Raw genomic sequence first — 12,392 nt, 5'->3', positions numbered from 1 at the left:
GGTTTAGTCGCCGACTATCCGACCATGGAGCAGGTAGCACGGGATTATATGGTGGGGGGGGGAACTCCCCACGACCTGACCTATAGTGAGAGGTTTGACAAACACAGATAGTTTTTCTTTGGAATTTCAGATGTTGAGGGGAAACGAGAGGGGGGGGGGGGCGGGGGTGTCATTTGATTCCGCTAACTCTCAGGCCAGTTCCATTCCTCCACTTTTTCCACTATTCTCTCACAGAAAACTATTAACATTTCTCTCGCTCACCAATTCCACCATCAACCAGCTGTACTTAAGGTAATGTACAGCAGCACACACTGTAACCACACGTGGGGGAGAAACCCAGACAACTACAAATTAAGTATGCATGGACAGCACTAGAAATGATGTTCAAACAAGGGTTGCTGTAGCTGTGAAACAACTGTACTGAAGCATAGTGCTGCACTAGCCGAGACTTGCTAACAGCCACCGCAGAAATTAACTCTATGATTGACTGATCACAAGCTTATCATCAAGGAGTGCCTTAGAAACATTTGACTGTGCGTATTGTGTGAAGTGGATGAGATTACACAGCAATTAGTTCATCAATGTAAATAAAAGAAGACAGACCTTTCCCTGTTTAGAGGAATTAACTTTCAGGACGGAAACTTTTCCAAAATTGTCTCCCGCAAAGATCCTGAGAGCAGCTGTATCCCAGCAGAGGTCAGTGATTTGTCTACCTTTGTGCTCTGATGACACATTAATTCTCTCAGGTTTTCCACGTCGTTCTTGATGAAGTTCCCATACAATCACATGACCTTGGCTGCAAGAAGAAACAAACCAATAACTGGAAGACTCTGTCGTCTAGGGATTTATTTAGTAGATATCAAGAATAAATCATCTACTATCCAGATTACTTGTCTCTGAAGTGGGTTTGTAACAATACACAGAACCTTTCTCTCAACACCAAACATCAATAACAAATGTAATTATGCTGCCCAGTAAGATATGCGCTTTCACTCACTCATTCTGTAGTGTGGATTACTCAGCACCCATGCATAAGCTTTTATGTGGCCTAGCCTTCTCTCGCTTGGAATAGGGCATCACGCAGAGTATATCCTATGATAGGCAGATTACCTAATTATGTGGATTCTTTAATGCTCTAATTTAAAACATGTTCATCTATTGGTACCTGGAGAAAGAGATGAAGCATTTGCAAATTTGTATTCTTACCTTGAAAATAAAAAACTTGCAGAGGCTGGAAATTGAGTTCATACTAGCGATTAATAAATTTACAACAAAACTGGCCAGTTATGACACACAGAAAGCATGTTATCTGAAATTACTGAAATTCTGGCTGCAACATTCCAAATGGAAAATGAGGTGCCAGGTGGTAGAACACTTTTGTCTAGTTTCTTCCAAATGGTAATTGGCCTCTGTTAATTGTGAAACATAGAAAATTATAAAAGGACTGGACAAGCTAGATGCAGGAAAAATGTTCCCAATGTTGGGCGAGTCCAGAACCAGGGGCCACAGTCTTAGAATAAAGGGGAGGCCAATTAAGACTGAGGTGAGAAAAAACTTTTTCACCCAGAGAGTTGTGAATTTGTGGAATTCCCTGCCACAGAGGGCAGTGGAGGCCAAATCACTGGATGAATTTAAGAGAGTAGATAGAACTCTAGGGGCTAGTGGAATCGAGGGATATGGGGAGAAGGCAGGCACGAGTTATTGATTGGGGACGATCAGCCATGATCACAATGAATAGTGGTGCTGACATTGAAGGGCCAAAGGGCCTCCTCCTGAACCTATTTTCTATGTTTCTAAAAATGTTGCTATAGAAAGAAGCCAAAAATGAAAGCTTAATAATAGAGCACACTAACCTAGTTGATACAGCGACATAGTCTTCATCAAGCTGACAGCAAGCAATACAAGTCAGTGCTCCTTCCTGAAGGACAATCATTTATTAGAAATTTACATCATTCATAATCATAATAAAAAGAAATACCTCCATGGCCTACACATTTTTTTGTTCATATTGCTTGGTTGTTGTCTATGTTGGCTGCAATGCTACATGAACATTTAGTGAGGGGAAAGGTAGTAATACATCAACAAAACCCTTGTCTTAGATCATTTTGCTTTAGAATCCATTCTTTAAGACAGGTCAAGATGTTGATTGGATTTTTCTAAATTTATTTAATTGTCATGTTTAGATTTTATATGTTGTTTCCCGCTTTTTTCCTGTTCAAAAGAATATAGAGATGCTTCCAATGACAAAATCTCAGATAAATTATTTTTGGTTTCATATTGATTAATTTACAGATCAAATCTCACAAATTAAAAGTTGAATTAACCACCAATAGGGAAACGATATTGTTCAGGATACGAAGATAACTTTGAATGAAGCCATCAATCTTTTAGTGCCATAGTCAGAGGTGTACAACACAGCCCACCACGTTCATGATGACCTTTTTGCCCATTTAGACTCATCCCATTTGCCTGGATTAGGACCATATCATTCTATGCCCATCCTATTTAAGTGTGACTACATACATCTTAAATATAATTGTATCTGATTTCACCACCGCCTTTGCAGTGCATTCCAGAAGTCAATCATTCTCTGTGTAAAATAACTTACCATGCAGATCCTGTTTGTTATTGATACTCCCATGAAAGTCTATGCCTCCTCAGGATCTTATGTACTTCCATCAGGTTCCTCCTCAGCCTCCAACACTCCAAGGAAAACAAGCCAGCCTATCCAATCCCTCACACAACTAACATGCTCCAATCAAGGCAATATCCTAGTTAATATCCTCTCAACAAGTGGTTTAGTTTTAGTTTAGAGATATAGCATGCAAACAAGCCCTTCGGCCCACTGAGTCCACACCAATCATCGATCACCCATTCACACTAGTTCTATGTTATCCCATTTTCTTATCCAATCCTTACACACTAGGGACAATTTATAGAGGCCACTTAACCTACAACCCGCTCATCCTTGGGATGTGGGAGGAAACCCACCTGCTCACAGGGAGAATGAGCAAACTCCACACAGGCATCATCCGAGATAAGGATCAAACCAGAGTGAAAGGCCCTATGGGGCAGCAGCTATACCAACTGTGCCACTGTGCTGTCCTCAGTAGGCAGGTACTAGTTAAAATATCCATTTAGCCAAACAGCAGTGCAATAATGCAAGAGTCAAGAGTCAAGAGTCAACAGTCAAGAGTCAATTTAATTGTCAGTGGCAGGAACATTATGACAGTGCATTGAATTATCAGTCGAGAGCCAGTGGATGTAGTGTATCTGGACTTTCAGAGAACCTTTGATAACGTCTCACACAGGTGATTAGTGGGCAAAATTAGAGCACTTGGTATCGGGGGTAGAGTATTGACATAGATAGAGAATTGGTTGGCAGACAGGAAACAAAGAGTAGGAATAAACAGAACCTGTCAGAATGGCAGGCAGTGGCGAGTGGAGTGCCGCAAGGCTCGGTGCTGGGGCTGCAACTATTTACAATATATATTAATGATTTAGATGATGGGATTAAAAGTAACACTGGCAAATTTGCAGATGACACAAAGCTGGGTGGCAGTGTGAACTGCAAAGAGGATGCCAGGAGGTTCCAGGGTGACTTGGACATGTTGAGTGAGTGGGTAGATGCATGGCAGTTGCAGTATAATGTAGATAAATGTGAAGTTATTCACTTAAGCAGCAAAAAAAGGAGGCAGATTATTATCTCAATGGTAGGTACACAAAAATGCTGGAGAAACTCAGCGGGTACAGCAGCATCTATGGAGCGAAGGAAATAGGTGACGTTTCGGGCGAAACCCTTCTTCAGACTTCTTCAGACTGCGATTATCTCAATGGTGTCAGATTATGAAAAAGGGAAGTGCAACAAGACCTATGTGTCCTTGTACATCAGTCACTGAAAGTAAACAGTGTTTAAGAAGGAACTGCAGATGCTGGAGAATCGAAGGTACACAAAAAAGCTGGAGAAACTCAGCGGGTGCAGCGGGTCTGAAGAAGGGTTTCGGCCCGAAACGTTGCCTTCGCTCCATAGATGCTGCTGCACCCGCTGAGTTTCTCCAGCTTTTTTGTGTACTGAAAGTAAACATGCAGGTACAGCAGGTAGTGAAGAAAGCTAATGGCATGTTGGCCTTCATAACGAGAGGATTTGAGTATAGGAGTAAAGAGGTCATTCTGCAGTTGTACGTGGCCCTGGTGAGACCACATCTGGAGTATTGTATGCAGTTTTGTTCTCCTAATTTGAGGAAGGACATCCTTGCTGTTGAGGCAGTGCAGCGTAGGTTCACGAGGTTAATCTCCAGGATGGCGGGACTGTCAAATGAGGAAAGATTGGAAAGACTGGACTTGTATTCACTGGAATTTAGAAGGCTGAGAGGGGATCTTATAGGAACGTATAAAATTATAAAAGAACTGGACAAGCTAGATGCAGGAAAAAAATTCCCAATGTTGGGAGAGTCCAGAACCAGGGGCCATAGTCTAAGAATAAAGGGGAGGCCATTTAAAACTGAGATGAGAAAAAACGTTTTCACCCAGAGAGTTGTGAATTTGTGGAATTCTCTGCCATAGAAGCAGTAGAGGCCAATTCACTGGATGAATTCAAAAGATAGTTAGATAGAGCTCTAGGGATAGCATAAACAAGGGATATGGGGAGAAGGCAGGCATGGGTTACTGATTGTGGATGATCAGCCATGATCACAATGAATGGCAGTGCAGGCCTCCCTCCTCCTGCACTTATTTTCTATGTTTCTATGAGAATGCCTGATTACAACTTGAAGGAGTACCCATTATTTCATTAAAGCTAAAAGTTATACCAGTACTCTTAGATAACACTTTCTGGCTAACAGTAAGTAACTGTGGTAGAGTCACATCTATCCGCCCACACTCCATTATTGAACCTTGATACTGAGCTCAATTCTGGTTTCAAACAAAATTCACAAGAAAACATTTTTTTGCAGAAGTCACCTGAAAATGAAGAACAGAAACCTGAATCACTAAGCTAAGAATAGCTAAAGTAATTCTTACACCACTGCTAATGGTCTATGTAAAATGACCAAATCACAATGGGAACAGTGTCAGTGTCAGATCTGTATGACCCACCCAGGAACTAACTTTATTAAAGAGACTGTCAGGTCAGGAAAAACAATATAAATACTGGCATATTCTCTGATGTAGGTTTACTACTGTGAATTTTTTGCTGTGCTACAATAAATTTCAAGAATATACAAAACATTTTATTTGTCTCAAGTATTAAACACACAGCATACTGAAAGAAAAACAGGTTTCACCATGACGTTTAAAAATAAAATTGTACCTATTCCACTTTCCACATTTTTCTTATTCTTTTCCAACACACCTTATGAGTTAACATGATTCTCTGCTTCCAGCCTTCCTTCTGAATGACATGAAGTCCACCTGCCGAAGTGCCCAGCACGAGCCATTTCCGTGAAACTGACAAACATGTACACTAAGAAAAGACAGAATTATTCAAACTATTGCCTTAATACTTCCTTGGACATACTTTCATTATTGTCTTCTACTGGTTTGTTCCCCATTATATTGGAAGGATGATTCATCCCAATTGACCATGTCAATCGAATTTACCACAAGAGGTGACAATGTACACAAAAACCATAAGGACCTAAGACAAAGGAGCAGTATTAGACCATTCAACCCATCAAGTCTGTTCCGCCATTTGATCATGGCTGATCTATTTTTCACTCTCAATCTCATTGTCCTGTTTCCTCCCTGTAACCTTTAACACTCTTACTAATCAAGAACCTATCAATCTTTGCTTTAAAAAGACGACCTACACTGGCAATGAATTCCATAGATTTGCCACCCTCTGGCTAAAGAAATTCTTCCTCATTTCCATTTTAAAGGCATGTTCCTTTATTTTGAGGCAGTTCCCTCTGGTCCTAGTCTCCCTCTTCTGGAAACATCCTCTCCACACCCACCGTATCTAGGTCATAAGGAATAGGAGTAGAATTAGGCCATTCGGCCATTCTTCTACTCCGCCATTCAATCATGGCTGATCTATCTCTCCCTCCTAACATCAGACCACCAGGGGCGCCGGGGAGATGGCAGCCCTGCCTGCAGTCTGTTCGTTTTTTCATCTTTTTGTTATTTTTAGCGTTTGTTAAAAGTTTGTTTTAATGTACTTCGGTTTGTTTTATGTGGGGGGAGGAGGGAGGGGATCAGGGGAAACTTTTTTTTTTAAGTTCCTACCTACCCGGAGATGTGATCAATTTTTTCGGATCACATTCTCCGGGCTCTGCGGCCTACCATCGCTGTAGCTGGAGGCCTCCTCGGACTGTCGTGAGCCCCACCGCGGGGCGCGGACTTAACATCGGAGCGGATCCCTTGCCTGGGATCGCTCCCACCGTGGCCTGCAGACTTACCATCAAGGGCTCGCAGTCTCGGGAGAGGCTAGTCGGGAGCTCCAACGCCGCAGAAGGTTTGACCAGCCCCGACGCGAGGTTCGATCGCCTGGCGCGGTGGAGCTGACAACCCCCCAATGCAGGAGCTGAATGCCTCGACGCGGAGGGTCGACGCCGCCAGCTACGGGAGTCAAGACCGTCCCATCAACGGAGAGCTTGAGGTCACCGACCAAGGAAGAACAAAAGGAAGGACTTGAACTTTATTTCGCCTTCCATCACAGTGAGGAATGTGTAGGAGTCACTGTGGTGGATGTTCATGTTAAAATGTGTTTTTGAGTCTTTTGCTTTTAATTGTATGACTGACCTGGCCAGTGAAATTCCTCGTATGTTGCAAAACATACTTGGCGAATAAAATCTGATCCTGATTCTCCTGGCTTCTCCCCATAACCTCTGACACCTGTACTAATCAATAACTATCTCTGCCTTTAAAATATCCACTAACTTGGCCTCCACAGCCTACAGAAAAGAATTCCACAGATTCACCACCTTCTCCTCATATCCTTCCTACAATAACGTCCTTTAATTCTGAAGCTATGACCTAGACTCTCCCACTAATGGAAAAATCCTCCCCAAATCCACTCTATCTAAGCCTTTCACTATTCTGTACGTTTCAATGAGTCCCCCCCATCATTGTTCTAAACTCTAGCGAGTCCAGGCCCAGTTCTGACAAACGCTCATTATAGGTTTACCTACTCATTCCTGGGATCATTCTTGTAAATCTCTGGACCTTGTCCAGAGCCAGTACATCCTTCCTCAGATATGGTGCTCACAATATTCCATATGCAGATTTACCAGTGCCTTATAGAGCCTCAGCATTACATCCCTCTTCTTGAAATAAATGCTATGTAATACGCCTTCTCTTTTAGCTTTAAACTGTCCTTGACTTTCCTCGTCAGCCATGGTCGCCTCTTTCTCCCCCTAGAATTTTTGTTCCTCTTTAGAATGAAAATATCCCGCACCTTCCAGATTATTCCCAGAAATTCCTGCCATTGCTGTTCCACCGTCAACCCTGATAGGGTCCTTTTCCAGTCAACTTTGGCCAGCTCCTCCCTCATCCCTCTGTAGTCCCCTATGCCCAGCTGCAATACTGACACATCTAATCTAGGCAAGATGGATAAAACCATCACAATGTGCATGAGTGCATTGCATTTATGACATGTCAACGTTTCTTTAACTGTCTAGGAACATACGGCCCGAAACGTTGCCCACATTTAGTGCTAAAATAGGATCACTGTGCTACACCTTCCGATCATTTTATGTGCATTCTCTGCAGATTTAAATGCAAAGCATTGATCCTTTGCTACATTTAGTTAGATAAATGCAGGTGTTTGAGTTAGTGACCTCTCAAGTCACCTCACTCACCTTCAGCCTGGTGAATCTAGCCTGAGTGCAGATAACAGGGGATCCAGAGAGTCCAGCTCTGCTAGGATATGGCTGCATGAATCTGGGAGCGTTGGTAATGACATTGTGGGAGATTCACAGCAGCACTAAGAAAACTGGTAAAAGATATAATGCGGCTTCTGTAATCATGCTTACAATCTTTGTTAAAGTTGTGTTGCATTCATTCTGCAGAAAACAGATAAAACAAACTTGTAATGAAAATCTGCTCTTCTATCAAAGCAGCATAATTTACATTCTCTCAGGCAAAAACTTGTTCCCTTTTCAAAACATGCTCACTTCCCAATCTACAGAACAGTTACGCACAACACAAGAGCATATCTTCACACCATATTCACGTGGAACTAAGTGTACCACATGACAAGGATGTTCTGTACAACCCCGAGTAAGAGAGCACAACCTCGAGTAAGAGAGCACAACCCCAATGTTTGTGCACACAGAGAAATGGCATCCACAGGTGATGATTCTAAATTAGCTGACTATTACAGATTTTCCCCAAATGTTGTCTTTCCATTGAAATGCGTAGTCTATAACATTTAAAAATAATCATGACAGTTGCATTAGGAACGAAATAAATCCTGCACGAATCCTTGGAATAGGCCAATTATTTAACGGCAGAATTGGCTAAAAAAAAAAGGCATCAGCCTTAATGTAATCAATCTATTGATCCCAAGTATCTTCACTTAATTTTTAGGTTACTTAGTAAGTTGGAATCTTGTATGATTGACAGAAATATAACTGGATACATTCTGAAGTAGAAAATATTGTTATTACTAGTGGTGGCTGTGTGCTAAGTGGTAACAATTCAGGTTCACAATGAACTTTATTAATTGACTTTGATGGTGGTAGAAGGGAAACTGTCCGCAAATTAATGGATAACCATATAACAATTACAGCACGGAAACAGGCCATCTCGACCCTTCTAGTCCGTGCCGAACACGTATTCTCCCCTAGTCCCATATACCTGCGCTCAGACCATAACCCTCCATTACTTTCCCGTCCATATAACTATCCAATTTATTTTTAAATGATAAAAACGAACCTGTCTCCACCACCTTCACTGGAAGCTCATTCCACACAGCCACCACTCTCTGAGTAAAGAAGTTCCCCCTCAAGTTACCCCTAAACTTCAGTCCCTTAATTCTCAAGTCATGTCCCCTTGTTTGAATCTTCCCTACTCTCAGTGGGAAAAGCTTATCCACGTCAACTCTGTCTATCCCTCTCATCATTTTAAAGACCTCTATCAAGTCCCCCCTTAACCTTCTGCGCTCTAAAGAATAAAGCCCTAACTTGTTCAACCTTTCTCTGTAACTTAGTTGCTAAAACCCAGGCAACATTCTAGTAAATCTACTCTGTACTCTCTCTATTTTGTTGACATCCTTCCTATAATTAGGCAACCAAAATTGTACACCATACTCCAGAATTGGCCTCACCAATGCCGTGTACAATTTTAACCACATCGCAACTTCTATACTCAATGCTCTGATTTATCAAGGCCAGGATGGAATAATGATTTACACAAGCATTAGTGACATAGGATAAAGAAATAACTGCAAGCAGATTTAGATGTGCTGTAGGAAAAAGCTCACATCCGGTAAGTAGTTTTTTACCATGTTATAATATTTTGCACAAGGATAAGGCAGTATCAAGCGCTACATGTCAAAAAGCTTCTGAGCAATAATCTGTTGAGCTATTAAAATACATAGTTCACATTGTGCAATAGTATCAAGGGGTCTAATCAATAATATGTGACTATCACAAAGGTAAGTGTGACTATCATAAAGGTATATGTCCTATTATAGGTCTGCAAAATATAAATGGGTGCCTATGAAAGATATACATGTGTATATATATATTTATATTTATTTTTCCTCAAATTAGATTAAGTGGACAGTACATTACTATTCACTGGGATTTATTAACAATGGAACAGGTTCCTAGGTACACAATAATCTTGAGTTTACTGCAAACACTTGGTTTAGGAGCCAGAAAAGAACTACCAGATTTATTTTATTCTAATCGTATTTTAAAAACTGTACAAATAAAAAAGTTGTTTTGACTCTCCCTGAAGACTTGCTGCTTGTGGAGAGACTGTAAATTGGAATCATGATGCAAAGTTGCCCAATTAATGTGCAAGATTTACTCAATGAGCCAACTTATCTTTTCCTCTCCTTCACATTCATGTGACTCGAGGCTCTAGGCACCAGGGTCTTGTGATTCCAACTTCAGGACAGTGACTGTGTAAGAAGGAACTGCTGATGCTGGTTTAAACCGAAGATAGACGCAAAAAGCTGGAGTAACTCAGCGGGACAGGCAGCATCTCTTGAGAGAAGGAATGGGTGACGTTTCGGGTCGAGACCCTTCTTCAGACTTATTAGGGATAAGGGAAACAAGAGATATAGACGGTGATGTGGAGAGATAAAGAACAATGGATGAAAGATATGCTAAAATATTAACGATAATAAAGGGAACAGGCTGTTTGTAGGGTGAAAATGAGAAGCTAGTGCGAATTGGGTGGGGAAGAGATAGAGAGAGAAGGAATGTCAGGGTTACCTGAAGTGAGAGAAATCAATATTCATACCACTCAGCCTGCGTGAACCAACCTGCTCTCCCAGTTGCTGGACACTTTAACTCTTCTTCCCATTCCTACATAGACCTTAGGTACACAAAATTGTTGGAGAAACTCAGCGGGTGCAGCAGCATCTATGGAGCGAAGAAAATAGGCGACGTTTCGGGCCGAAACCCTTCTTCAGACTGATGGGGGGGTGGGAGGGGAGAAGGAAGGAAAAGGGGAGGAGGAGCCCGAGGGCGGGGGGATGGGAGGAGACAGCTCGAGGGTTAAGGAAGGGGAGGAGACAGCAAGAGCTAGCAAAATTGGGAGAATTCAACATTCATGCCATCAGGATGCAAGCTGCCCAGGCGGAATATGAGGTGCTGTTCCTCCAATTTCTGGTGTTGCTCACTCTGGCAATGGAGGAGACCCAGGACAGAGAGGTCAGATTGGGAATGGGAGGGGAGTTGAAGTGCTGAGCCACCGGGAGTTCAGGTAGGTTATTGTGGACTGAGCGGAGGTGTTCGGCGAAACGATCGCCCAACCGCCGCTTAGTCTCCCCGATGTAAATCAGCTGACATCTAGAGCAGCGGATGCAGTAAATGAGGTTGGAGGAGATACAGGTGAACCTTTGTCGCACCTGTAACGACTGCTTGGGACCTTGAATGGAGTCGAGGGGGGAGGTGAAGGGACAGGTGTTGCATTCTGCCTACATAGACCTTTCTGTCCTCGGTCTCCTCCATTGTTAGTGAGGCTAAATGCAAATTCGAGGAACAGAATCTCATATTTTGCTTGGGCAGCAGTGATATGAATACTGATTTCTCTCACTTCAGGTAGCCCCGGCATTCCTTCGCTCTCTAACACTCCAACACCCAATTCGCACTAGCTGGTCATTTTCACCCTACAAACAGCTTACAATGACTGGCCTGTTTCCTTTATTATCATTACTTTTTTGCATATCTTTCATTCATTATTCTTTATCTCTCCACATCACCATCTATATCTCTCGTTTCCCTTATCCCTAACTGGTCTGAAGACGGGTCTCGACCCGAAACGTCATACATTCCTTCTCTCCAGAGATGCTGCCTGTCCCGTTGAGTTACTCCAGCATGTTGTGTCTATCTTCAGGACAGTAACTGGTAGATGTCTGGAGCCCTTTAAGATTTTCTAATCTTGGCTCCTGCAGCATCTGTGTGTGACATCCATTTATTTCTTCATACAAGTTGCAGAGCTTGCATCATCACAATTTTGTTAAGCCCTTAAAACTCACTAGAAAAGTAACAAACATTAAACATGATACTCTGGCCTACTTGGGAATTTGATAGTGGCAGAGAATCAAAGCAGATTTTCTGGGCTTGTGAATGTTGTTATATGTATTAATACATTGTTTTCAATTCATTCTTACATTTTAATTATATAATTCCCAGTGACCCAGTAATTTTAAGGAAGGTATAGATAATGGAATCATGGTCAGTTTGAAGAGCGTGCAGGGACCCAAATGTCACAGGTTGGCCAAGTTAAGTCCACTTTTAGAAAATCCATGACCTAATACCCCACATGAACCAACACAAGGTCAAGTTAAACATCACGTGTACTTCATATCCAAAACAGACTGCTGAAGTATTTTAATTACATAAATTATTTGGGGTTGGGTGTGATGCACGACAATAGTTGACAAAAATCATGGAAAAATTATTGGGGATATATCAAGAAGACTGACAGGGTGAATACATTATTCACATGTGCAATGCAGTGGGCTGAGAATGACAACAATGTTTTGTAGTCCCTCAGATCATATAAGACTTGCTTCTACACTAGCTGAGAGCAATGGAAAATGTCAGCGTTGGACCTCTTTTAAAGGGGATAGCTATGCCACAGCAGCCACCATGCCTTGTTGAGAGCGAGAGATCTTGGTCCAATGGCACAGAAGTTCAAGATCACTATCACCTTCCCTCAATTACTTATCTTAAACCATTGTTCACAATGGTCTTACTTCCAGATGCTGTGTT

At 42.0% G+C, this 12,392-nt stretch overlaps 1 protein-coding gene across 2 annotated transcripts in view; it reads right to left on the bottom strand.

Moving 5' to 3' along the window:
* The window catches only part of hps5 (HPS5 biogenesis of lysosomal organelles complex 2 subunit 2), a 51,332-nt gene extending 43,896 nt beyond the window's left edge, over nt 1-7,436 (bottom strand). The window contains exons 1-4 of one of the 2 annotated variants that reach the window (XM_055649635.1): nt 6,396-7,436; nt 5,351-5,461; nt 1,854-1,918; nt 604-796 (exon numbers count right to left, since the gene is read on the bottom strand). In XM_055649635.1, the coding sequence (XP_055505610.1) occupies nt 604-796; nt 1,854-1,918; nt 5,351-5,461; nt 6,396-6,398 (372 nt within the window). In that variant the 5' untranslated portion in view covers nt 6,399-7,436. The remainder of the gene's footprint in view (nt 1-603; nt 797-1,853; nt 1,919-5,350; nt 5,462-6,395) is intronic. The other variant, XM_055649634.1, reaches the window with a different exon arrangement.
* Nucleotides 7,437-12,392: the final 4,956 nt, after the last annotated feature.

This window comes from Leucoraja erinacea, chromosome 18 (assembly GCF_028641065.1).
Source record: "Leucoraja erinacea ecotype New England chromosome 18, Leri_hhj_1, whole genome shotgun sequence".
In the NCBI taxonomy this organism is placed as follows: Eukaryota; Metazoa; Chordata; class Chondrichthyes; order Rajiformes; family Rajidae; genus Leucoraja; species Leucoraja erinaceus.
The sequence above is the reverse complement of the archived record's forward strand: the minus strand, read 5'-3'. Positions and strand labels throughout refer to the sequence as shown.